Below are 27610 nucleotides of genomic sequence, written 5' to 3'. Positions count from 1 at the left end.
GTTGGTGCACGTCTTGCTGGCGCATCTGTGACCAAGACAGCAAGTCTTTGTGATGTATCAAGAGCCACAGTATCCAGGGTAATGTCAGCATACCACCAAGAAGGACGAACCACATCCAACAGGAAACTGTGGACGCAAGAGAACCAGAACTGTCCGTCGGGAGCTCCACAGGGTCAATATACACGGCCGGGCTGCTATAGCCAAACCTTTGGTCACTCATGCAAATGCCAAATGTCGGTTTCAATGGTGCAAGGAGCGCAAATCTTGGGCACCTTTACCGTTTTCCCCACATCTGGGAGAGTTACGGTGTGGAGAAGCCCCAAAGAAGCGTACCACCCAGACTGTTGCATGTCCAGATTGAAGCATGGCGGTGGATCAGTGATGGTTTGGGCTGCCATATCATGGCATTCCCTTGGCCCAATACTTGTGCTAGATGGGCGCGTCACTGCCAAGGACTACCGAACCATTCTTGAGGACCATGTGCATCCAATGGTTCAAACATTGTATCCTGAAGGTGGTGCCGTGTATTAGGATGACAATGCACCAATACACACAGCAAGACTGGTGAAAGATTGGTTTGATGAACATGAAAGTGAAGTTGAACATCTCCCATGGCCTGCACAGTCACCAGATCTAAATATTATTGAGCCACTTTGGGGTGTTTTGGAGGAGCGAGTCAGGAAACGTTTTCCTCCATCAGTATCACGTAGTGACCTGGCCACTATCCTGCAAGAAGAATGGCTTAAAATCTCTCTGACCACTGTGCAGGACTTGTATATGTCATTCCCAAGACGAATTGACGCTGTATTGGCCGCAAAAGGAGGCCCTACACCATACTAATAAATTATTGTGGTCTAAAACCAGGTTTTTCATGTTCATTGTCCAACCCCTGTAATCTGTGTATGTAAATCTCTACATTTGAAGAAAGTAATAAAAAATTATCTAGAGAAGTTGTCTTTATTCTGACATTTAGCAAACAGAAATAATTTGACCTCAAACAGGAAAAGTTTAGTCTGTTTGGACAGATTCACGATAGTTATGACAGAGTCAGGCAGCATTAACAATTACATTGGGGCCAAAAAGTATTTAGTCAGCCACTGATTGTGCTAGTTGAGAGAGGTCTGTAATTTTCATCATAGGTACTCTTCAACTATGAGAGATAAAATGAGAAAACGAAATCCAGGAAATTGCATTGTAGGATTGTTAAAGAATTTATTTGTAAATTATGGTGGAAAATAAGTATTTGGTCACCCACAAACAAGCAAGATGTCTGGCCCTCGCAGACCTGTAACTTCTTCAAGAAGCTCTTCTGTCCTCCACTCGTTATCTGTATTAATGGCACCTATTTGAGCTCGTTATCTGTATAAAAGACACCTTTTCACAGCCTCAAACAGTCAGACTCCAAACTCAACCATGGCCAAATTGTAAACTTGCTCCTGGCTGGGAAGAGTGAATCTTCAATAGGCAAGCAGGTTTGGTGTGAATAAATCAACTGTTGGAGCAATTGTAAGAAAATTGAAGACCTACTAGACCATTGATAATCTCCCTCAATCTGGGGCCCCGCGCAAGTTCTGATCCCATGGGGTCAAAATGATCATGAGAACGGTGAGCAAAAATCCCAGAACTACACGGAGGGACCTGATGAATGACCTGCAGAGAGCTGGGACCAAAGTAAGGCTACCATCAGCAACACACTACGCCGAGAGGGACTCAAATCCTGCAGTGCCAGATGCCCCCCCCCGCTGCTTAATCCACTACATGTCTAGGCCCATCTGAAGTTTGCCAGAGAGCATATGGATGATCCAGAAGAGGATAGGGAGAATATCATGTGGTCAGATGAAACCAAAATACAACTTTTTGGCACAAACTCAACTTGTGTTTGGAGGAAGAAGAATGCTGAGTTGTATCCTAAGAACACCATACCGACTGTAAAGCATGGGGTGGAAACATCATGTTTTGGGGCTGTTTTCTGCACAGGGGACAGGACTACTGATCCGTGTTAAGGGAAGAATTAACGGGGCCATGTATTGTGAGATTTTAAGCTAAAACCTCCTTTTATCAGTGAGAGCATTGAAGATGGAAGGTGGCTGGGTCTTTCAGCATGACGATGATCCCTAATATACCGCTCGGGCAATGAAAGAGTGGCTCTGTAAAAAGCATTTTAAGATCCTGGAGTGGCCTAGCCAGTCGCCAGACCTCAGCCCCATAGAAAATTGGTGGAGGGAGTTGATAGAAAAACAGCCCTAAAACACCACTTCTCTGGAGGAGAACTGCAAGGAAGAATGGGGCAAAATACCAACTACAGTGTGTGCAAACCTAGTGAAGACTTGACCTCTGTCATTGCCAACAAAGGTTATGCTACAAAGTATTGAGTTGAACTTTTATTGACCAAATACTTATTTTTCCCCATGATTTACAAATAAATTCTTTAACAATCCTACAATATGATCTCTTGGATTTTCCCCCAGTTTGTTTCTTATAGTTTAAATGTACTTATGATGAAAATTACAGGCCTCTCTCATCTTTCTAAGTAGGAGAACTTGCACAATCAGTGGCTAACTAAATACTTTTTGGCCCCATCGTAAATAACACAAAAAATACTCAGAATTTTGTATGTATTTAATTTATTCAAGGGATGTCTGTTAATAATGAAACATCAATAATTAAATGATAAGCAAGCTGTTTTTATTATTTTAATTAATTAATGCTTTTATCAGCCATTTGTAAGCCAGACTAGTTTTTATTCCTTGATAACGCTCCTCTGGTGCTTCCAGTTGTGCTGTAAGCCCTTCTGTGAGTTGTTTCCCAACAGAACAGATTTTAATGTGGTATATAAATAGATAACTCTAAGCTTTGCACAATGTCTATTTTTAACTTAGATAATGACAAATGCCAAAACAGCTCACTGCAAGGAAACTGCTTACTGTTATTCGTTTTATCATATTTAAAATCATTACCCTTTCAGTAATACTATTTTTTTAGATATTTGAATATTTATAGTTATTCTATTATTGTCTTATTTACAGTTACATAAAAGGTCAGTAACAGTGCATACAATTGGTCAGTGTGTTAACAATGTTTGACTCTCCTAAAACATGAGAGGCAACAAGCAGCTTTCAGAGATGCTCTGTATTTTTAACAGATGTGTACAAAGCGTGGTTGTTCTAAGCATATAATTACAGAAATAGAAAACCTCTTAGGAATTCCTTCTTCCTCAACCATAGTACACAGCTGACTGACAGCTCACAGCACCATGCGGGGCAACGGAATGGCTACTTAATTATTTCATTTCAGTCTACAGGACTGTCCAGTGTCTGGTTTTAAAACTTCACTTGCAACTTTTCCACTTGAATGGATAGATTTCAAATTTGATATACTACATTAACAGCAGAGTTCTTTGTTTAAATACCCAGTCTGAGACGATCCAACTAAGTAATTATGAAGCATTTTGGCAGAGTAACAGTACATCTCACTGATCTTTCTAGAGCCTGCAGAGTTACGGTTACTCTGCCGAAAATAAGCACTCATCTGCATTCTAACTAAAGATCTACTTGAATGAAAAATAAAACTGGGTGACTTTCCAATGAGGAGATAGATTTAAAACATAAATTAGTTTTGCTGAGAAATTGAATTGGGCTGCAAGTGTGGACTTATATACCTGTATTTCTTGGGATCTGTGACTTGTGTTAAGCTAGTATTTACAGACATTTCTGTTTAGACATTTAAAGTTGTGGTTGCCTGCTACATCTCAGAAGGCTCATAACAGCTTGTTAAGTATACTTCAAAAGGGAAGGTATGTTCTGTCAAATATAATGAGCAATAGAAGGTGAGTCTGTGCATGGTGGAAGTAATTAAGGTTGGTTGGATCATATTATACATTGGCCAGTCTGCCCTGAGCTATTTAAAAGGGAAAAAGAGAAGAAAAGAAATCGATTGTGTTTTTAGAAAATAATGTAATTAAGTTTATTTTAGTCATGGTTCGTGTCTAAACACTGAAGGGACTGTTGTACTGGATGGTAATACTTTCTTAGTAGAACATAAACTTGCTTAGTTGATTTGGTGGTAAATATTACATACAGACTTTTTCTTCATAAGGAGAATGTTGCAACTGAAAGCACATTTTCTTTCATTCCTTTAATTTTATATTTACTCATGAGCATTACAAAATGGTCTAGAGGGCAAGTATCAAAACCAATCAAGCCTGGCAGCTGATGGTCCCAACCATAAAGCCTCAACAATCAACCAGAAAGCCTTTAGAAACATTCAAAGTCCATTTAACGCTTTTGTATTTTAGAATCATGAGTGTCAACTTGAAGGTTGATGGGTTTGGAGTGCAGAGTTTGCTCAACACTGGCAGCAGGTGGGTGGCAGTGTATATAAATACAGACCTCTGGACAGCAGGCCTTGTGACAGGAAGAACAGCATTAAAGCCATACACCTTCCAAAAGGTCATCATGGTCAGGCTGAAAATCAATTACACTAGTGTTTTTCTAATGAATTATGATCTGAGTGTTTGTGGCTGCTGTACAAAGAGTAGCATACAAACATCCTCCTACAACGGCTTCTTCCAGCAATCCTGAATTATCTTTTTTTCCAGCGGGATGAAGCGATGACAAAGTCACTTAAATAATACACCAGTGAAGTTCTGGGCCTGCGATGATAAAACTGCCCAGATTATAACCCCATTGAGATTTTGTGGTCAATTCTCAAAGAGCGGATGGACATTCAGAGCCCAACAAACTGATCAACTCCAAGCACAAATGAGACAAGAGTGCATTATTATCAGTTAGGATTTGTCCTAGGTGTTAGTATCCGGCATGCCAGGGTGAATCACAGACGTCATGAAGAAGTAATTGCTGTGAATAACTTATATTGTATTGTATTTATTAAGAAAAGCCTTAAGTTAATTAGTTTTTTTCATTTACCAAAGAAATACTTTTTAAAATTTCAAAACATCTGAAAGACAAAGAGGACAAGGTTTTTGTCACTCCCAAACCCAAGGCCATGATGCAAATAGTGAACGAAGTGAATCGTGTTTTTTTAAGCATTGCACATTAAAGTTCACACTATAGCAAAATCTTAAACAGCATTGGTTTGGCAAGAATGAGCTGTTCTGGTGTCCCAGTATTTAGAGGCTGGTAATCAGGCCTACCTGTCAGTCCTCCTCCCAACTTCTCTAGACTAAGAGCAACTCACTGTTGTCTACTGCAGGTAAGAAGTTGACTACGTATGTATTTCAAACAGTTCCACTTATAAGATGTGGTCATGACCAGATTTGGCAGAGAAAAGCAGTACTTTTCTGGACTATCTCAATAAAAGCCCTTGGCAAAATGTTTTCATTCATTTTGACAAAGGATTTTAACTGAGTAATGACATTATTAAATTAAAATCTTTAGTTTTCCAGGTTCCACAGATTTGAAATCTAAGTCCAGCCCTGACATGGAAACATGTTTTGCTCCACAGAGCTTGTGGAGGTGTTGGTGAGTACTCTCTCAGAAGCTGCACTGGTCTACCTGGATGAAGAGAAGCATTCTGGAAGGAAGATCAGCCTTGTTGTCTTACAAGCTCTTCTGGAAATGTTACACAACACCCTAAAGCAAACATCAGCTGTTGTCCGAGCTGCGCTCCAGGTATGAAAAATCTCACCAATATATACTATGGAACTATTTGAAGGACAAAAATTATCTCAACTATTTTTATATATGTTTTGTTTAACTAATGTGAGATAATTTTATGCGACACGTTACATTTCTCTTTATAGGCTATGCATCACCTTGCAAAAATATTCACACCTCTTGAACTTTCTTATATTGTTACGTTACAACCAAAACTTTTAATCTATTTTTGTAGGACTTGCGTGAAAGACCAGCACAAAGTAGTACACAGATGTAAAGTAGAAAGCAAAGGATATATGGTTTCCATTTTTTTCAAGTAGAATTTAAAATGTGACAAATATTTGTATTCAGACCCCTTTACTCTATTATCCCTAAATAGAATCCAATGTAACAACTTTTCTTCAGGTGCCACAAAACATAAATGAAAAGAAGAAAGTCATGTTAGCACTTTAACACAAACCATGTAGGGGACACGGCAAACAAGAGAACAAGGTGTTTTGGTCCTCGAAAACGCTATGTGTGGTAGATAATTAACATGCACTTCACCCTAAACGGACCATGGACCATGCTTCAAGATTGTTTCTTTTTTTCAACAGGGTTATGGAAGCAGGTCAGATTGATGGGCAATTCATGTAGCTAATTACAGGACGTCCTGGAAGTATGCTTGTTAGAATCTGCAAAAGACTTGAGACTTGGGCTGAAATTCACCTTCTAGTAGGACAATGACCCAACACATTCTGCCAGATTTACAATAAAATGATTTGGATGAAAGCATATTTATGTGTTAGAACGGCCCAGTCAAAGTCCTGACCTGAATCCAAATGAGAATGTGTGGCAAATAATGAAAATTGATGTTCAAAGATGCTGCCCATTCAGTCTGACCGAGCTTGAGGTATTTTGCAAAGATTTGGCAAAATATTTAATTTCTAGATGTGCAAAGCTGATAGGGACATACCTCAAAAGACCTGTAGCTGTAAATGTAGTGAAAAGCGATTCTACAACGTATCAACTCAGGGTGCTGAATACAAACGGATATTATGCCCCATTTTTCACTGGCTCAATTTGGCCCTACCCAACTCCACCGCACTCGCTTTTTGAGTGTTTCCATTACTGTTTTGTTCGTACCAGTTTCTACATTTTTGCTCCCCGCTCCTGAGCAGGTATAATTGTACAATCTCGAGTACGGACTACATGTGACATGAACTGACTGGTGTTCACTGATTGGCCGTGGGACAAGGGGAAATGAGAAGGTTTTCATTGAAGTAGTGCAGGACAAGTTAATAAAACTCAAGAGCGACTACAATAATAAGAAGGACCACATTTGCCGGAGCGGGTGAAACTGAGATATAATTTTACTATTTTACAAATCACAAACCATGCCTGAAGAAACGAAAAAGGACACATCAGTTTTCTGAATTACATGCAGGTAGGGGGCGTTGTATTTAATAACATCCTAAACCAGCTGCTCACATATAAATTATGCTGTTCAGAGGCACAAACATTTCCCCCAAAACACACAAAGCAATACCACCAAGTCCCCGATTTTGCGCTTTAAAGTCCTCATCCTCGTTATTACCATGGCTGAGACAGAAACGTCCTCATAAAGTCCAAAATTTTAACTTCTTCAGGCAAACTTTTTAGCTTCACCTGTCCAGCCAGCAGCGTCTCAACTCTCTGCTTCTCCTGCCACACCCTCCTCATATCAGAACCCCTGAGCCTTATTTTACAAGTTGACTGGGTTGTGGTCCAGGTAATTAACCCAGTGGATCATTTTAGACATGAAAAAACATATATAAGGCATTCTTGCATATACAATACAGACATTATTAGTATTTAGTTTCTTTTTTATTTTCTATTTATCTTTTATAATTTCATGCAGATTAATGTGACAGTGTCACAGAGTATTGTTAATAGCAGCATAGCACTGCACTGACAGCTGGAGGTGGGGCTTCACCCGCCATAGTTCCAGCCATCAGTGGGTCAGTGGGACCCCAACTGGTAACGTACCGAGAAGAGCGAGAGCGAAACCAAGTGGAGCCGCACAGCCTAAAATGAGGCAATGGAAAAGGGGCATTAGACATTTCAGATTTTTATTTGTAAAAAAATGTTGAAAGCCACGCATTTTTTCTGTTCACTTTCCAATTATGCAGTACTTGGTGTTGATTTATCATATAAGATTTCAGTAAAAAAATATTGAAGTTTGTGAAAAACTGCAAAGGGTGTGAATACCTTTGCGAGGCACTTTATTTTCCTCATTGTTTCACCAATACTTGGCCTCTTAATCTATGGTGAGCCCACATTGGCCAACATAATCACAAAGTCATCTTCCTCAAAATGTTGTCCTTGTATCTTCTCCCCAAAGGTGTGTGTATGTATGTGTTGGAGCGTGTGTCCATTGATGTGCAGTAGAAGCTAGCAGGTTTAAGCAACTGCAATAGTGAAGTTGTAGACTCAGGAGAAAGTGCATGAGGTCCCTGGGACACACACACATACACACACAGGCATATACTGAGGGGCCTGTCTGGCTATGTCCCTGCGGCCTCATTATCACCGCTGGCTTTGTCCTCAGCTTGCCTCACTATATACACAGACACACACATAGACATAAACCAGCCCCCATCTCCCCATACTGTGCACCCCAGCCCAGTGCATACATATTAATGCATGGACAAGGGGGTGGGGGGACTTAAGTGGAAGGAGGGTAAAAGACTGGGTGAAAGACAGGAAAGAGGGGAGAAAAGGAAGCATGGAAGGAGAGATGGAGATGGAAAAAGGAGCAAAGAGAATGTGCAGCGGAAATCAATTCTACCATAAATGCAAAGCTCATTAAATAGAAAAATTCAGCCTGAACCAAATTCATTTGGGTAATAAGGTCCGATAAGGGAAGCAGACATGACTCGACCACTCTCCCTAAGCTGTTTCTCAGTTTGTCAAGAAAGACTATGTCAAATATTTCAGTACAGAGGTGAAAAAAACAGAGCAGGCAGAACAGCAGTGACTTTGGTAGAGAAAGAAGATGTACACCATTATTAATCACCTTATTCCACCACTAATTGTCCTGAAGTTTCACTGCAGGCATGGACTGAACTAAAATAAGCCAAACTGTATTACTGAGGTGCTAATGATGAAGGACAAAAACACAGAATAGGAGAATGTTAATTCTTTGTGACATGTTAAAAATACTTGGTGTGACAAAAAAGAGTGCTCAATCTATATTGTCCTGAGCGTCTTGTTAAGGAAGGATGGCCATAACGACACACAGAAAAACTATTTCCTATCTTAGTCTATGGCATTGTCTTTATGTGTCAGTCTGTCAGAAGAAGTCTTGACAAGTCTCTGGATAAATCATTATTGACTGTCAAATCTCTATAAATGATTTAACGTACGTGTGTGTGTGTTTGTCTGTGTGTGTGCGCGTGTGTGCATAGAGCCAGAGGCTATCTTGTTCAGCAGCAGAAACGGAGGCAGCAGAGAAACTGCTCGTAGCCAACAGACCCCTGAGCCAACTCAACGCTCACCTCATTCACATGGTGAGACCTGCACTCACAGAGCCTTTTTGTGTTTATGCCGATAGTTTCTCCAAGCATGTTTGTGTACAGCCTTGCATTTCGTACACTGCCTGGCAAAAGTTTTCATACCTATACAAGTGTGTTAACCACATACCTGTTTTATTGTTGTCTGATGTGATGGGCTAGTACAAAGCAGTGCATAATTGTGAAGTGGAAAATGATAAAAGGTTTTCAACAGTTTTAAAACAGGAAAACCTGGCAGGTTTGTTATGCTTCTGTATTCAGCCCCCCGTAGTCAGTTCTTTGCAAAACAATTTTACCTAGTAATGGCAGAAGCACATCATTTTGTTATGTCTCTACCAGCTTAACACTTAGGAACTAAAAATTTTGCACATTTCTCTTTTCGAAATAGCCCAACCTCAGTCAGAGTGTCTGTGAATATTAACTTTTACGGATTCTCAGTTGGTTTTAGATTTGAAATTTAACTGCACAATTTTTTTCACATCAATATGCTTTGATCCAAACCATTCCCTGACTAACACTTGTGCTGTCAAGATATTCTCCCACCTGAGCTTTGGATCTCTGCAGTTCTTCCAGATTTACAACGAGCCACTTGACTGCTTTTCTGATAAATGCTCTCCTTGCCAAGCCTGTTAGTATAGGTTGGCAGCCATATCAGAGTTCGTTTGATATTTTCCATGTTCAGATGATGGTTTGAACACAAGGTTCAAATATTGTTTCATAACAACCCCGTTCTAAACTTCTCTACAACTTTACCCCTGACCTGGTTGCTGTGTTCCTTGGTCTTCTTGATGTTGTTTTGATGTAGAGAAAGCCCCTACACACACCCAAATGGAGTCTAAAAAGTTGCAGGGTAACAGACACACTCAAAACAAATCACAACTCTGTAGATCCCCCACAGTTCCCCCCCTTAATCCGTCAGATGATGCCTTAACTTCACCCCCAAGCTGCTTGAAGGCTCTGGATGTTTAGTAGTACATGGCCTACCTGTGGATCCAACTGTTCTCAAATGAAGATCAACAGGACAGATCACAAAAGCCAACTTACTGAGGCACACCTCCAAGGTATTAAGTTTCCACAGCTCAACACCTAACACTAAATATTATTGAACTGTTATTTAGCATTTACAATGAACATTAATCCTGTTTGGCCTGCAATGTAACCCTATCACATGAAATACGTTGTTGTCAGTGGTTGTAACGTGAGAAGATGTGAAAAAGTTCAGGGGGTATGCATACTATATGAAAGAAATGGTGTCTCTGTCATGACATGAGTATTAGAGATTAGCTGGTAGTGTCAACAATGCCAGATGTAACACTCTTGTCAAAACGTAAATCAGATTTTTAGTTCAAAAGTTAAATATTATGCATCTCAACTGAGATTATTACCCTTACTGGCCCTTTGTTTCCCTTAATTATTTCCAGTCTTAAAAGGTTTATGTGTTTGTTATCCTTACAAACATATTCAGAAAACCCCAGAGTACAGTAAGTGACACTTAAAAGGTATCTCAGTTCTTATCAGCAGTGTATTGGCACCTCATCTAAATGTTACATATAATCTGAGTATAAATTAATATAAATGCAAGATGATCCTGCATATTTAGCAGGGGTGCACCGATCGATCGGCCAGCGAATCAATCTGCCCCTCTGGGTGAATGGTGATGTGCCAGTAATGAAACTGATCTTATGCATTGATCTTATCCACTGATCTCATCTACTTTTTATTTATATTTGAAAGCATCACCTCATGTGCAGTTAAAACAAGTTTGCATTATTTCATATTATTCAGTGTTTTTTGATAAAATAAGATTGGAACATTAAAGGTGTGTTGTTACCTTATAACACCTGACACTGTCAGTTATACAAGAACTCTACAGTATCTGGCATAATTGGAATCAGCAGGTCACGCTTTTTAAAGATTGGTGATTGGCTAGAAACTACAATCGGTTCATCGCTAATGTTTAGTATAAATTCAACCACTGATGATTATTATAGTTATAGAAATCTCACAAACAGGAAGATAAGAGTGGGAACAACTCTTGGCCTATCTTTGGAAAGAAAAATATTATCGGCACATCATTTGGGCACTGTTCTCTCTGCTGGCCATTAAACGTGTTGTAGATAACTCTCACATCCCACGTGGCCTCAAAATCTCAGAACACATGATCAATAGAGTTCAAATTAAATTTGGTAGCATACAAAACAAAGTAATCTACCACAATGCTAGGTTTCTGAAATTTTTAAATGTCAATGTTCTTCTTCCCTTTGACAACCCGATTTAAATCATTTAACCAGAGTTTGGTGAAGTCGGGTTGGTTTATGTAAAGTATGCCTCATAACAACTAACAAAAGAGCCCTCTAAAACTTTCATTAATGCAAATACCTTGTAGGAATACACTGTAGGAAGATGTAATACCTAATAAAATGAAATATTTATTGTTTAATTGTTGAGTATAAGAAAGGTTCTGACTTAAATTTGTTTTAATAAAAAAAGACCATAAAGGAAATCACTGGCCTTTTATAAGTAAATTAAAAACTATACAAAGAAACATTGCAGAAACCTAAGAGAAATGTTTCCCATCACCTTCAAAAGGCCGTCGCTGAACTGAATGTTCTGTGGTGTGATGGAGCTGTGGTCCATATAGACGATGATGAAAGCAAGAAAAGTCGACAATAAACTCAACTTAATTCATACGCTCCATCGTGTTAATTTTGACTGTTTAATCTGAGTTTAATTGCCTTTTAATTTAAAACATTCTAAATAGAATAAAAAGCTTGTTGTTACCATGAAATAAAATGCAGGTGAGACAGAAGAAAGAATCCACACAAAAGCGAGGATGCTGTAAGTTATCCTGGAAAGTCGATGGCATTGTGGAGAGAGCAGAAAGAAAGGAAATTGGGGGCCAGAAAAGAGGGTCATCTCCTGGGACACAATGAACACATTAGAGGGTTGATGGAGCAGCCAACACTCGCTCGACCTCTGTTCTGCCCCTTTGCCCTTTGACAGATTAGTGGAGTGAGTGAAACGTTGTCGATAACAATCCAACATTACTAAAACCGCAAAAACCTCCCTGTTAGAGCAGGTAGTTTTGAAGAGCGGTTTAATTTTTTTCTTTTTACATTTGATTTATTTTGACAAACCAAACATAATAAAATTTTTATTTGAAGCAATTATTTTCAGACCGGCGTCTTTCAGTTCACTGAGAGTGTTGCTAAGATTAAGAACCACCTCCTACCTCGTTCTGGGGTGTGAATAAAGTAATTAACTGATAGGGGTACTTACATTGGCAGGTATTTGCCCCTCATACAAATTTCTTCTGTTTTTGTTTATTTGAAACTCTCAAATAATTGGGATCATCAAAATACTTTACTAAGAAAGACCTGAGTAAATAAACAAGCAATTTTGAAATGATGATTTTATTTATTAAAGAAGAAAACGCTATCCAAACCAACTGGGCCTAATATGAAAAAGTATTTGCCCTCTTGGTGGCAACGACTGACATCAGGCATTTACAATAATTGACTATAAGTCTTTTATAATACTACAGAGATATTATAGGCCACTCTTATTTGCAGAATAGTATTAATTTAGCCACACTAAAAGGGTTTTCCAGCATAAGCCGCCTGTTTATGGTCATAACACAGCATTACAACAGGTTTAAATCCAGATATTGACTAGGCCACTCCATAACCTTCATTAATTTTTAACTATTTTAAGGTGGACTACTGCATAAATCAACTGCACCTGGGTTTAAGGTTACAAATTGATAGCAGGACATCTCCCTTCAGGATTGTCTAGTAAGAAAGCAGAATTCATGATTCCATCAATGCCAGTCATGCAGGTCCTGAAGCAGCAAAGCAGTCAGCTTTTATCACACTACCACCACCATGTTTGGCTGTTGCCACCACAAACATCATGCATTTTATTGTGTGTTTATGTGATAGTTAAACGCAAAGTAGTTAGTAATTGTGAAGTGGAAGGAAAAGCATGCATATTTTAATTTTTTTACAAAATAAAATTGTCAATGTGAGGATTCATTTGTATTCAGGCCACTTTGCTCTAATTGCCCTAAATGAAACTCAGTTCAAGCTTTTTTTAATAAGTCTCTGTATCACCTAATCAGTAACCCCAGTTCACCTGTGTGTAATGTAACCTCAGAGTAAATATAGTTTGTGATGGGGTATGAACACTTTCAAAAGGCACTGAAGTTGGAGTGAAGTATGATGTTTTTGAGGTTTAAGTCCTGTTGGGAGGAAAAATCTCTTTTACTGGCTCCACGCTGAGTAACTTTTATCTGAGCTTGTTTATGAGGAAGGACACTAAAATAACCCGTTCTCTCCTCTGCAGAAGTGACAGATTCAAAGTTTAAGCTCATAAGGTTTCAGTTCACACTACTTAATGTTGCTTAAATGTTGGTAGCTGAAGTGTCAATGATCTTTGACGAAGACTTGAATTCAATTAATAACATATTCGATTAGTAACATACATTGAATTATTGTCTGTTGTTCAACCTCTGTATGCTTTAACCATCTGTCCAGCTGTCCAGTGAAAGCCAGGAGGTGTGGGAGGAATCTCTTCAGTGTCTGTCCTTACTGGTACAGCTATATGGTGGAGAGGGTCAGGATGGCTTATCATCTTCATGCTTACAAAGCTTCTCCCATCTCCTGTGCACCCACATGAACACTGAGACCCCCCGAATACAACGTACTACTCTTAGGATCATAAAACGGCTGGTGAGTAGTTCACACAGAAGCATTTGCTCTGCAAAAGATCTAAATTTGTGCTCTGCCAGTAGAGAATCTTGGGACTATTGAGAGATAAAAAATAAGTCAATAAATAACTAGACACACTTTTTGCACACACTAACACTCACAGACTCATACTGCAAATAATGTGCAGTTTCCAGAACTAGACTGACAAAGGGTGTAAGATAGACTGAGGAAAAAATTCTGGGTTGTTTCTTCCTGTCAGTTGCTGGTCAAGAGTCTGTCCAATTTTGTGGGATAGTCAGAATGATTTGTTGCTCTGATAAAAGCTAACCTGGAAGAGGGTGCCCTGCAGTATAGCTGCTACTTCTCAAACACAGGCTCATTAGTTTGCTAGCATTGAGAAGAAAACTGACATTTACTAAACTAGTTTTAACAAGGTGGCCGTTTTTCTGCTTTGACACAACAATAATGCTCTGCTAGCCCTTTAATTCAACTATAACATCAATAACTACTGATTAGCTGCATTATTACAGGCCTGAAACACTGGAAAAATATCTGTTTTTAGTCTGCTAGAGGTGCAGAATATAACAAATTACAATATCAATATCAGAATCACAAATGACTACTTGGAAGCAACATTTCACATATCTTGTATGTAAATTCTGTGTGCAAATAATGTATTTGACCTGCTGGATGATCTTTCATTGCCCTTAATGACTGAGAGGCTAAAGCGAATGGTAAGGACATGATGATGAAGAAAAAGAAAGACAGGAGGGAGGCATCATAGAATAGTTTAATTTTAATAAATATTGTCTTGCAATATTCTGCAATAGTATCACAATTGCACATTTCCCTGTTATCATACAGCCCTGCATACTGCAACAAAATAATACAAATTGTTAATTAAATTTGCGTTAAATGATAAAATTAAATATATTATTGCATATTTTCTTAAAATATTATTGTGGTTGTATTGAGCTTTTAATTGTTTTTCATTCTTGATTTGAACCACGTCTTAATTTTCAGGGCTATGTTGATGAGGGAGTCCAGTTGAAAACAAGTTTTAAGTTGTCAACAGAAGGTTAAGAAATTGTCCAATTTTTCTGTACACCTCTATGAATTATGCAAAATGCATTCCTAATGTTTTGGCACGGCCGCAGGGTCATGAAATATTTTCTGCATGTGGGACACAAGGTCAGCTGCCACCTTTGTATTGTATGAACCGACCCAAGGCTGTGCCTGGAAGCTACGTTACTTTGTAGTTGTGCGTGAGAGAGGAAGGAGAGAACATTTTCATGTGTAGATATATTTGTAATTCTTCTCACTAATTAGTTTGGGCCATCTGAATCACCCACTTACTATCTCTCCATGTCACAGACGCCTTTTTTTCCTTTGTCTGACAAATTTGTCCTGTTGTGCAAACTCCCTCATTACCTCTGCGCTGCCTCAGTGCGTCGCCTCTCTCCGACTCTCCACCCCAGCAACACACAGTAGTATGTTTTAGCTATTTCCTTGTACCTAGGGGATAATTCGCCAAGCAGCATACCAGTGGAAGAACAACTAATTTATTTGGTCATAAAAAAATACCTGACGCCCTCTCTCCACGACTCTCCTGTTTTTCACACTAATGCACACATTAGAGTAATCAAATGTATGATTTAAAGATGATTTCAGAATCCTAATAATTTGAAAACCCTCCTTTTAAATACAGGAGTTACTTTTGTTAGTGTTTATGGTAGAACACTTGCTAGGTTATCAGTCTTAAGGTTATAACTGCTGCTGAAATAATCGATCTTCATAGAAAATCACCTGGACGGGGCATAGATAATACATAAACAGCCCGCATTTGGTAATTGCTTGACCTATTTAGGCCTGATATAACATAACCATTTACCATGGTTAGATTGTAATCTGTTAATTGTACCACGCAATGTAGTGCTCCTTAATTTGTCTCCCACATTCTCTCTCTAACACACACCTACTCACTGAGCTGAGTGTCTGCCCTTCACAAAAAGCTTTTTAATTATCTTTCATTGATTTCAGGGTTCTGTTAATCTCAATCAAAGATCCCACTAATAGCTTTGAAACTAAAAAGAAGGAAAGGGGAGAATAAATCATTTTTGAATAAGTGAAATCTGACTGCAATTTATTTTTACAAATTAAAATGACTAAAAAAAATGCTAATTCAATAAGACTGTGTGATAATTTGCTAGAGAGAAGCATTTCTTATTTTCTCATAGGAATTTTTTCAGAATTTTAACTGGTTAGTCTGCCTCAACACAAAATTAATTGTCTGTAATATTTCTCCTCGTACAGCAGAAAAAAATGATTTATACCCTTATATTTCTCCACATTTTCTCTTGTTACAACCACAAACTCTAATGTATTTTATTGGGGTTTTATGTGATAAGCCAACACAAAGGTAGCTCATATTTTTTTAAGTAAAACAATAAGAATAGGTTGCATTTGTATTCACGTCTGTTTACTGTAGTACCTCTAAATAAAATCCAGTGTAGTCAATTACTGCACTGGATTTTATTGTCTATAAATACAGCAGTTCTGTCCAAGAGATCCGTGGTAAGGACCCGCAGAGATCCACAGCTCAGGTGGGAGAATCTATTGAGTCGGCTATTTGTTTTGCACTCCACAAATCTGGCCTTAATAAGAGTGGCACAAAGAATGCAACTGTTGAACGAAAGGCATGAGAAGTCCAATTTCCAGTTTGTCACAAGCTGTTTAGTGGAAACGGTAAACATTCGATTCAGTTTAGTTTTATTTATATAGTGCCAATGTCAACACATGTCGTCTCACGGCACTTTACAAAGTCCATTCAGTCTAATCATACAGATTTCAAGTCAAATAGGTACATTCCAGTTAATTCTAACTATCCAACAGTGCCGTCAAATTCAGTTTATTATTCAAATTAGTTAAACATTTTTCTATCAAAGGAAACCCAGCAGATTGGATCAAATCGGTGACTAGTAGCATTCACTTCTCCTGGATGAGCATGTAGCGACAGTGGACAGTCACTGGCGTTGACTTTGCAGCAATCCCTCATACTGAGCATGCATGTAGCGACAGTGGAGAGGAAAAACTCCCTTTTAACAGGAAGAAACCTCCAGCAGAACCAGGCTCAGTGAGCGGCCATCTGTAATGACCGACCGGGGGTTTGAGAGAACAGAGCAGAGACACAAAGAGAACAAAGAAGCACTGATCCAGGAGTACTTTCTATGGGAAGGAAAAGTGAAACATTAATGGTTGTAGCTCCTTTAGTGGCTTCATCTAGAAGAGAAAGAAACCTAAGCAGATGATCTCTGAGCCAGCTTTACAGTCTAGGGCATGAGAGAGAGCACATAAAGTTGGTCACAGTAGAAGCTATGTAGCTATGTCTAGAAGAGACAGGGTTAAACACTGAAAGACAGGGCCAAGTGTATCTGTATAAGGTGAGCATTAAGTTTTTGTCAGCAGGAGCTTGGCTGATGCCCCCCCTGCCGGAGGGTGCCACAGCTAAACATAGAGCCAGGCCAGATGTACGTAGAGAGTGAACACAGAGAGTTAAAAGCTGAAATAACAGTAAATAATGAAAATTGGAGAGTAGTATAAGAATGTAGCAGAGAGAGTGAAAATGGTCAATATGTCCTCCAGCAGCGTAAGCTTATAGCAGCATAACTACAGAGATAGCTCAATATAACCTAAGCCACTCTAACTATAAGCTTTATCAAAAAGGAAAGTTTTAAGTCTAGCCTTAAAAGTAAACAGGGTGTCTACCTCACGGACTAAAGCTGGGAGCTGGTTTCACAGGAGAGGAGCATGATAACTTAAGGATCTGCCTCCCATTCTACTTCTAGAGACTCTAGGAACCACCAGTAAACCTGCAGTCTGAGAACGAAATGCTCTGTTAGGAACATATGGAACAATCAGATCTCTGATGTATGATGGAGCTAAATCATTAAGAGCTTTATATGTGAGGAGGAGAATTTTAAATTCTATTCTGGATTTAACAGGGAGCCAGTGAAGGGAAGTTAAAATAGGAGAAATATGATCTCTCTTGTGGCAAACCATGTTCTGATCATTTACCGTAATTAATTGTATTGGGCTCCATATAAAAATCTACTTTTGAACCGAAAACTGATGCTGCACATCGCAACATTCTTCCTTCAGCAGGGATAGGGAAGCAGGTCAGAGTTGATGGGATGATGATAGTGTTAAATAAAGTGCAAACCTGGAAAAAATTGGTTAGAGACCAAACAAAAAGGTAAGACTAGGGTAGAGATTCACCTGCTAACAGGACAACTAAACACATAGCCAGAGTTGCAAAGTAACGGTTTGATCAAAGCACATCAGTGTGTTTAGAATGGCCCAGTCAAAGTCCTAACTCAAATCACGTAAAAGTATAAAACCTGAAGCTCTCGTTTTGTTCCTACAATTAATGCTACTTTTTCATAAGAAGAGTTAGAAGCTACATGGCATTGTCCTCAAAATGAAAAAAATTTTACCTTTCAGTCGTTCTGACAGTCTCTGAAACACACATCTAAATGTTCTGCTATTCATGGATCATGAACAAATTTTCTTGGCGAAAGTCTGTTTCTGTGCTGTCAGGTACATTCTCACTTGTTTAAACTCCATGACAACCCTGTACTATATGTCTGAGAAGCTGCATGTCTGTCTGTCAACTGCAGTCTGTCTGGGTGCATCTTGTACAACGTTTGTGTTCAACATTATTGACTTGCTTGTTTGTCATATTGAGTTGGAGAGAATGGAGGATAAGATGGTAGGGATGAGATGGAGAGTCTGGTTGTAGAGATGTCTGTTTGGTTGGCAGGCACGCATGAAGGTCCTCCAACCCTGATGGTGAAGGCAAAAAAATGTGTGTGTGCACTTGTGTGGAAAATAAGTGAGGGGAGCATGTTTTCTCTCCCCCTAACCCCGTTACTTAGCAACAACTGTACTGTGTTGCCACAGAGACAGACATGATAATGTCACCAGAGATCAGAGAAAACATGTTCATGTTTTTAAAACACAGCAACATAAATCCATTCAGCAAATGGACATGCGAGCTCACACCAAGAATAACCAAAAACATTAATGACCTACAGAAACATGTTTTAGATTTGTTCTACCGGGGTGTGGCAATGGCACAGGGGTAAAGAGCACGGCCCAGGTACGGAGGCCACAGTCCTCGATCCGGGTCCAGTCCTGGCCCATTGATCTTTGCTTCTTGTTTTTCCCTCTCTCTCCACCCCATTTCCTGTCGGTCAACTTAGAAAATAAAGGCCAAAAATAAAAGTAAAAAAGATTTGTTATACTGAAAAACTTTAAATGTAAATTAAAAGCAGTTTTTACGACTAAGCTGTTAGTTCACTGTTTTTTCTACTCAGGAAAAGCACCTTCATATCACAGTGTTGAGAGGCATGACAGGTCAGGTATAAAACCAGAGAGATCCCAGCGAGATATCAAATGATGTAGCCAGGTAGTTTAGGGCAGGGCTGAGAAAGACACTTTGTTAGACTGCAGTTTCCCCCAGATTAATGTTTATGTTCAGGGACAGAATCATAAAGCAGGTCCATAAATTCAAACCATTCAGACTGTTTAATGAGTAAAAAGTACAGAAATCAGAAAAAAGGGACTGTAGTGCGGAAAGTGGATCTTGAACTCTTTGATCTTACTTTGAAATGACAGTAACAGTCTAGTGGTATGCCTTGTCAATACCATGGAGCAGTGGACTTTATACTTTTATATCCATGAGTTGACTTACAATTCACTTAAGAAATCAATTAAACTCCAGAAATTACTTAATAATAATTTTTAAAACCTAATGCATCACAATGAGCAATTTCCTGCTTGGATTGATTCTTCAAATCATTTGCAATATAAAAGATTGTTACTATTTCTTTTTTGCTGTCATAAAATATTGATACAAGAGCCCTGAACCAGGGATCAGTTTTAGGGTTGCCAAGATTTAGATAAATTCCCAGAAACTTTGCATGGCAAATTAATATTTGGAAATATTCTTGACTGGAACTTTTCCATGGAAATTTATAGGAACTAAGTTGAAACTAAGAGTAATTTAAACAAACCATCATACCCAACCACATTTGAAACATTTTGTTTTGCCATTGGCAGAGATCCATATAAAATAATACACCTAAAAAACTTGTAATTAGAAGTTTTAATTGTGGTATTTAACCATCAATTGTTTCCCTGAACAACAAAAACATTGCCATTGGAATGATGCTAAAATTAGCTAACATTAGCTTGCCTTAACGTCTAGCAATTAGCTAGCAATCTACTAAAGAAAAACATTTTCATGTGATGTTTTCAAGTTAAACATTAATACCACACATTGAATACATTCACCAATCTTAGAAATCATCTGTTGGTGTAATGGAGAAATGCACATTACATGTAGAGGGTGTGGCCTCCACACCACTGCAGTGAACAGTGTGCAATGGGCACACGATTGAGGAATAACAATGATTTACTGCAGTGTTCTTGCATGAAATCCGGTTGTTTTAAAGATATTTTTTGGCACTAGAGGCCTTTTTTTTTTCATTTTTTCGACAGTAGGCAGACAGGAAGGGCGCCGGCAGGCAAAGGTCGCCGGGTCCAGGACTCAAACCCGGGACTGCCGCGCGCTTAACCCCTACACCACCAACGCTGCGCCATGTTTGGTTGTTTTAGTCAAAATTATACTAAAATTAATTAATTAATTGATTAATTAGTCATATCAAAAACCCTAGGGCCAACCTTCAATATTTTTTTCCAGTTTGTTTCATTAAATTCCTGTTAATGCCATAAATTCTCATTAATTCCCAATTGAAAGTTTCAAACTTATAAAGTTCGTGCAATTTTAAACCTTAATCAGTTCTCTCCTGTCATGCTGTAATAACAATAGTATGCAGGTATTTGTCTGTAATCCAGTTCTATATCTGATTTATCAAGCTCTAGCAGGACAACTAGTTTCACAGTTTTAAAGCAGTGTTTTATGCATTGTTGAAAAGCACTCTTTATTTTCCATTAAAGTATGCAACATTTGTGAAGAAAATGCAGAGTTGAGTATGAGGGTTTCCCCAATAAATAATGTTCCAAATGCCAAACCGCCTATTATGGCCTCCACTCTGGTGTTATGTTATTTATTGGATTGGATAATCTAAGTTTGAAGATACAAGACTAATTGGCAATTTAAAACTTTATCCACTGAACAAACAGTGGCCTCAGTACTAAGAACCGTACACAGCCACGACAGCCAGGCATCTCCTTGTCATGCTAGTCATCACCAGCATGGTCATACATTGTTGTTGGATGGCACTGTATTCCTGAACCAGACTATTTGGTTGTGGTGGTCACTCTGGCATTAACAGTACGCCCAAGTTGATCCCACAAGTGTTCAATGGGGCTGAGGTCAGGACTGCAAGAAGGCCATTCGATCCTCTCAACATCCAAATGCTGGAGGCCTCCAATATAACCTGGTCTTTTGGGGTGAACGTTGTAATCTTAGAGTTCAGTCCCAATGCGTGGAAATATGGGATTACCACTGGTTCCAGAATCCCATCTTCGTATGTCCCTGCATTAGGATTGCCTACAATGACAATGTGTTGTTTTTCTAGTTTCTATTACACTTCCTCCACCAATAGCTTTTTGGCATTGGCAGAGAGGATTTGGGCACAACCCACATTCTCAACTCTGCTGCTGAATTTTCAAATGCATTTTCCTTACAACGTTGGCAACATTTAAAGGGAAAAAAACAGGCCTTCTAACAGTATAGTTATAGCCAAGAGCATCATTACAGCAAAGAAATAGTCAACCAAACAAATTTCCTTACTTTTGGTGCTACGTTTAGTTGCTTGGAGAATTGAAGACAACTTTTAGTTTTGACTAGTGAGTTTCTATGGCAGAATGTACATATTTAGCTACATTGGTGTGAAAGTGTAGTAGCTATTCCACCAGCCTGGCCTTGCCACATGCTAAGTTGTATTTCTGTAACAGATGAAAAAATGCCACAATGTTCTTAGTTTTTCATCCCAGTGACTGAAGAGTGATTTTAAATGAAGATTTATTTTCTCACTTTTCCCTCTTTTTAGATGCAAACTACAGACCGGTCTAATTGGTTCGAATGTCCTGAAGGAGAAGAGCTAACCACTCTGCTTCAGGATATTGCTGCATCCAACAGGTGACTCTTTCTAATGTTGCATGTTTATTTTTGTCCTGTCGTGTAAGGTTTATTAGTTGATAGCTGATGTGAAACATACAGATTTTCTCATTACACTGTGATCTATGTGTTAATGAGATACATTCTGAGATGTGTTCTGTTGCAATAGTCAGAACGGGTAAAATGTGACTTGTGTAAGGATTTGGAAGGCTGTAGTATGAACAACTTTGTGGTGTGAAGTTGGCTGAGTCACAGCTGCAGCTCTTGTAGGATGCTCTTGGACTTAGTTAAAAGTGGACAGAGAAACAGGTTGTAGATTGTGGATGTCTGCTTCTCTGTCGCTCCCATGCCTGAGAGAAGAACAGCATCCATTATACAAAATGGGGAGCTTGCAGGGCTACTGTGATGTTTTTTGGAAAGGTCTGATTGGGAAGCTTGGATTCTGTCATTCAGTTGGATGTTTTTTCCAAGACATAACACACACTACATAATTAATTGCAGAATTCAAGAACATGTTTTAGGTGTTGACTTGAATCCTGTAGATCTCAGTCTGGTAGAGGACTTCTGTGATGTGCTACATGAACAAGTGTGATCCATGGGCAGACATGTTTTCCAGTTTGCAGTGTTGGAAAAAATAGCAATTAAGAACCAGTGTGGGCAACATAAATTGCCACATTTGGCTCTGGAGCTGCAAATTAAAGGCCAGTGTCCTAGATGTCAAATACCTAGTGGTGTACAACCAGGTGCCTGAACTTTTTTATATAGCTCCTTTCAGCACAGTAGCTGTGAGTCTGTCTTACCTGTTTCTGAGTTTAACCTTCATAGCCTTTAGAATAAATACATTGTTGTAACTCAGGTCTGTCAAACTGTAGATTAGTCTCTTTTGTCAACTCTTACAACCTTTTCCTCCTGTGTTGCTAAGCAGTATTTCTGCTTTCATGTACAGCCCTATGGGTTATCATTTCAACACCACTGCACTGTTGGATTTATTATATTATTTCAAGTTTTTTTGCACAACTTGGTCCAACTCACCTCCTTGGTGGTAACAATAAACCCAATGAAAGGCCTCATCATTTTCAACAACTGGATTTCAAAATCATTGATGTATGTAGAGATTAGTCTAATGTTGCTTGGTTGACATCACACACATACCCTTACTCACAAGCCAGTGTGACAATACCCTTGTTTTAATTTTGCCTGAAGGCCTTTCAGTAAGCTCTGTCAGCTGTGTTGGGTCTAGTGAGTCATTTATCTGGCCCACTCATCTGGGACCAGTATAACAGGACAGACCCTACAAGAAGCTTTGCCCCCCTAGCAACCAGCTTCTTGACACACGTTGACTGGAACACATAAATCCCTTCATGGTTAAAAGTTTGACAAAACAAGAAGTATTTAATTGTTTTGATTACAGTACCCTGCAATAATCCATACTCCTAAAACTTTTTCCACATTTCGTCAAGTTACAACCTCATACTTCAAGGCAATTTTACAGGATTTTATGCGATAGACCAATACAGAGCTGTTCATAATTGTGATTATTTTTTTAGGAAACATTGAGGTTACATTGTTTTAAATATGAAATATAAGTAATAAAAATCTGAAAAGTGGGGTGTGCATTTGTAATCAACCTTCTGGGGTGTGTCTGTGCTTTATACATCTAGAAACTGAGGTTCTAGTCCATTTTTCTTTCCTAAATACTTCAAACTCTGTCAATTTGAGTAGAGGCTGTTTGTGAAGAGCAATTTTTAAGTCTTGCCACAAATTCCCAGTTAGATTTTTGTCTGGGCTAGGCAGTTAGCATGTGAATAAGCTTTGATCTAAACCATTTTGTTATAGCTCTGGCAGTATTTATAGAGTTGTTGTCCTATTAGAACATGAACCTCCACCCCATCAAGTCTTTTGCAGCTTCTAACATCTGCATTAATACTGGTTTTAAACTACATTCAGGACTCTGTCAACTAATTAAATGGCTTCTGGAGCAATTGGTTGCACTGGTATTTATTTAGGGGTATCAGAGTAAAAGTTTCATGCTTTTATTGTTAAAAATACAAAAATCAGTTATAATTTTCCGTCCACCTTGTTATTATATATACTTTGTATTCACGTGTCAAATATAATCCCACCAAAATACAAAGACTATGAAAACCTTTGCAGGGAAGACTATATTTTTCCCTTTAAGCTATCTTTCTTTCTTTTTTTTTTGTTATATACAACAAAGCTCACCTTTTTCTTCTTGTTAGTTAAGAGAAAGACAGAATCTCTGCTTTATAGCTCACAGAACACTTAGAAATGTAAAATATACTAGATTTTCACTAGTAAACTTGTTTTTGTAGCTCTGTTGACATCTGCTTTTAGTTGCAGAAACAGGTTTTTGGCAAAAGTTTAAAACCTCACAGAACATAATATTTTTAACAATTTACTAGTAAAAGACATGAAATATTTTATTTAGTTATTAAAACTAATAATCAGCATTTGTAAGTGCAAATGTGGGCTATTCGTAACCATGCCAAACAATGTGCGTGTTCCCCTACCTGCACCTGTATCTCTGCACCAGGCTGCTTTTATGAGTGTGTGGGCTGAATGTTTGCTCCCTCTTTGAACTGAGGGTTTTCTTACTATAGCGACCATGCTTCCTTTGATCCTCTGATGTATGAGACCAGCGACCTCTCAAACACACACACACACACACACACACACAGGAACATGACAAACACGTACAATTAGTTGCTTTCACCCTCCTCTGTATCCAGATTCTGTATCTCAATCACACACAGACCTTGCCAGATCAAAATTAAAGGTGTATTGTTGGTTTGCTATTGAGGCCCCTCTTATTCAACCCCCCCCCCCTCCACTTCTTTTCTCCTCAGCCACCTCTTTTATTTCCCCCTTTGTCACCCTTACAACCCGTATCTCCACCATACACTGCCCTTCTCTATTTCCCTATTTTCTGACTTCCCCCCCTCCTTGTGCTCCTCTCCTCTCCTCACTTTCTTGTTTCTCTGGCAGATGAAAGCACAAATCAGCTCACTTCTTTGAAGTGGCCAAGCCTGGCACCCTCCCACCCATCTAGCAGTAGGGAGAGGGAAGCAGAGGTTTTAGGAGAAAGGGCAGGAGATGAGAAGAGCTATGTGGAGAGAAGGGACAGGAAGAGGTGGGAGAGATTTTAATTGAGAAGATGAGAGGAGTTTGGGCAGTGGCAGGAGAGGGAAGACATGTTTGAAGGGAGAGTGGAGGTCGGGGCTTAGATACTAATGATGTCATTGTGCCTTTACCATGGCAACCTGAGGAATGCTTTTTCAAAACCTCGTCTGCAGAAGGAGGGGCATCACTTCAGTTCCTGAAGAAAAGCCCTGAGGCCTCGAACTTGATCCTAGCTTACTGCTGTGTTCAGTCAGTCAAAGGCGTCCGTAATATGGTCCTCTGATATCTACACCAACATCAAAAGCAGCTCACAGAACCAAACACTCCTTCTGTAAACACACAACTTTGTTAAAGTTTGGACTCAGCTGCAGCAGAGATCTGCTGTAAAATGTTGATGTTCAGTAGCTGTGGAATTATGAGGCTGGCACAAACAAGTTTTATAACAGAGAAATTATGGGTTGATTTTTATTAAAGGTCCCAGCAATATGTTCCAAAAACAAGTCAGCATCAAAGTGCACTGTTTGCTCACCTTTAATCTGCCCCCTTCTATATGTGGTATGGATCATGTAACCAGAGGCACTCAATTTTAGCCTTAATTAAAGGTAAATTTTTACTTCCTTCTTCTGCTGATATTTATTTACTGTGATCTAAAACCTAGAAACATGCCAAACCGACTAGAACTGGCTGATGTACAGCTTGACTGGCCCTGACTGATGGCTGACAGTCATAAACTAAAACCCAATCTTATTCTGTTCTGTGAATACACCATACTATGAGGTACTAGGTCACAATGACAACAACCCTCTTCTCTGTAGACACAACTGAGTGAACAAGACACAGGGGCAGCTATATTTAGTATCCCTGAAGTGCTTAAAAAAGAAGTCAGAGTAAGCAGTGAGATATAATCAGGTGAAATGAAAACACCTTCTGTCATGTCAAGACATTTCTGGGATTCACTCAGGCTACAAGAGAGCGAGAGAGAGGCCCTACACCATACTAATAAATTATTGTGGTCTAAAACCAGGTGTTTCAGTTTTATTGTCCAACTCCTGTATATATATATACATATGTACATATATGTATATATATATATGTACATATGTACATATATATATATATATATATATGTACATATGTACATATATATATATACATATATATATATATATATATATATATATATATATATATATATATATATATATGTGTGTAAATTTCAGTTCACCAACCTATACTATTTTGTGCAGATCCATCACAGAAATAAGAAAAAAAACTTTATTTCAATCACAGGTTGGTTTGTAACAAGATAGGTAAAAAGCCAATGGGGTGAATACTTTTGCAAGGCACTGTATTTCTAGTGCTGCTTAAATAGTATTATATGTGAATTATTAGTTAGAATGTGATCTGTAACACTTCTTTTGATTTTGATGCACTCAAATAATAATATAAAACATGTGAAGTTTTGTTTTTGATTTTAAATGTTAATGGAGCAGAATATTATCCCATTTTGCTGTTCTGTGCTTTATGAAGTTAAATAAACATACATCTTTAGCAAATGCAGTCTGTTTGTTAAATAAATTAATTGTTTCCATCTCCATGCTGAGGCTATGAATAATAATATTTCTTTTTTCCATTCTAGGCATCATGCTGATGTGGCTCCACTGGCTGTAGAAATCCTTCAAGAGATCTCTAGACCCTAGAAATCCCTTTATCATCTTTAAACCCTCAATAAACCAGATGTGACCCAGTAGTAATGGCATTTTACTCTGTTTTTAAATCTAAGGCTGATTGTACACTCAGAAAGTTGTCGGTTTTGGTCTAAAATGTTCTCTGACAGGATTTATTTGCCGGTACTTGAACATACAGCTCACTGTAAACACTTCATTGGATTTGATGTTTCCTTTTTTAAATACATTTGTGTACGTCTAATTAAACAGCTCGTATATGCTAGACGCTTTATGGGCTAGTAAATCATGCCATTTGGATATTACTCATTCTCCATGACTCCCTTCATCCGTAAATTGGATCAGTGACAGTAAAGAATATTGCTGTCACCATAGTTGACAGCTCATTTGAACCATCCATCCAGTGCTCATCAGACTGCACAGGATTACATCATGAGCAGTAATTTGGGCTGTCACACGCATCACAGCACTGACCTTGAAGCCTGTTTAGATGCTCCCACTTAGCTTTAATGACAGAATATTGACCCATTAGAGTAGCCCTTAGTGTGGTCATGTGTGTCTGTGCTGTGAGTCAATGATTAATACTCTGCCTCTAGCACAACACTCAGTTTTTCAGTCTGAGGATGTGATGCTACACAGATATCTGTGAGCATTGTTTAGGACACAATGTGTTCATGTTGGGTCATTTTTTTGCTCTGATGTGCATCCAGTATATTAGACGTATTTTGACCTTTTTCACAGGAAAGTTTGAGATGTTACTTGATGAATAACAGTTGGGAGA

The 27610-nt window shown here is 38.7% G+C and overlaps 1 protein-coding gene across 3 annotated transcripts in view; it reads left to right on the top strand.

Moving 5' to 3' along the window:
* ulk4 (unc-51 like kinase 4) overlaps nt 1-26894 on the top strand; it is a 138522-nt gene extending 111628 nt beyond the window's left edge. For 2 of the 3 annotated variants that reach the window (XM_047362005.1, XM_047362004.1), the window contains exons 33-37: nt 5464-5630; nt 9044-9145; nt 13684-13878; nt 21936-22024; nt 26784-26894. In XM_047362005.1, coding sequence (XP_047217961.1) covers nt 5464-5630; nt 9044-9145; nt 13684-13878; nt 21936-22024; nt 26784-26844 — 614 coding nt within the window. In that variant the 3' untranslated portion in view covers nt 26845-26894. The remainder of the gene's footprint in view (nt 1-5463; nt 5631-9043; nt 9146-13683; nt 13879-21935; nt 22025-26783) is intronic. The other variant, XM_047362006.1, reaches the window with a different exon arrangement.
* Nucleotides 26895-27610: the final 716 nt, after the last annotated feature.

Source organism: Girardinichthys multiradiatus, chromosome 3, assembly GCF_021462225.1.
Source record: "Girardinichthys multiradiatus isolate DD_20200921_A chromosome 3, DD_fGirMul_XY1, whole genome shotgun sequence".
Classification (NCBI taxonomy): Eukaryota; Metazoa; Chordata; class Actinopteri; order Cyprinodontiformes; family Goodeidae; genus Girardinichthys; species Girardinichthys multiradiatus.
This window is presented reverse-complemented; position numbering and strand designations above follow the sequence as displayed.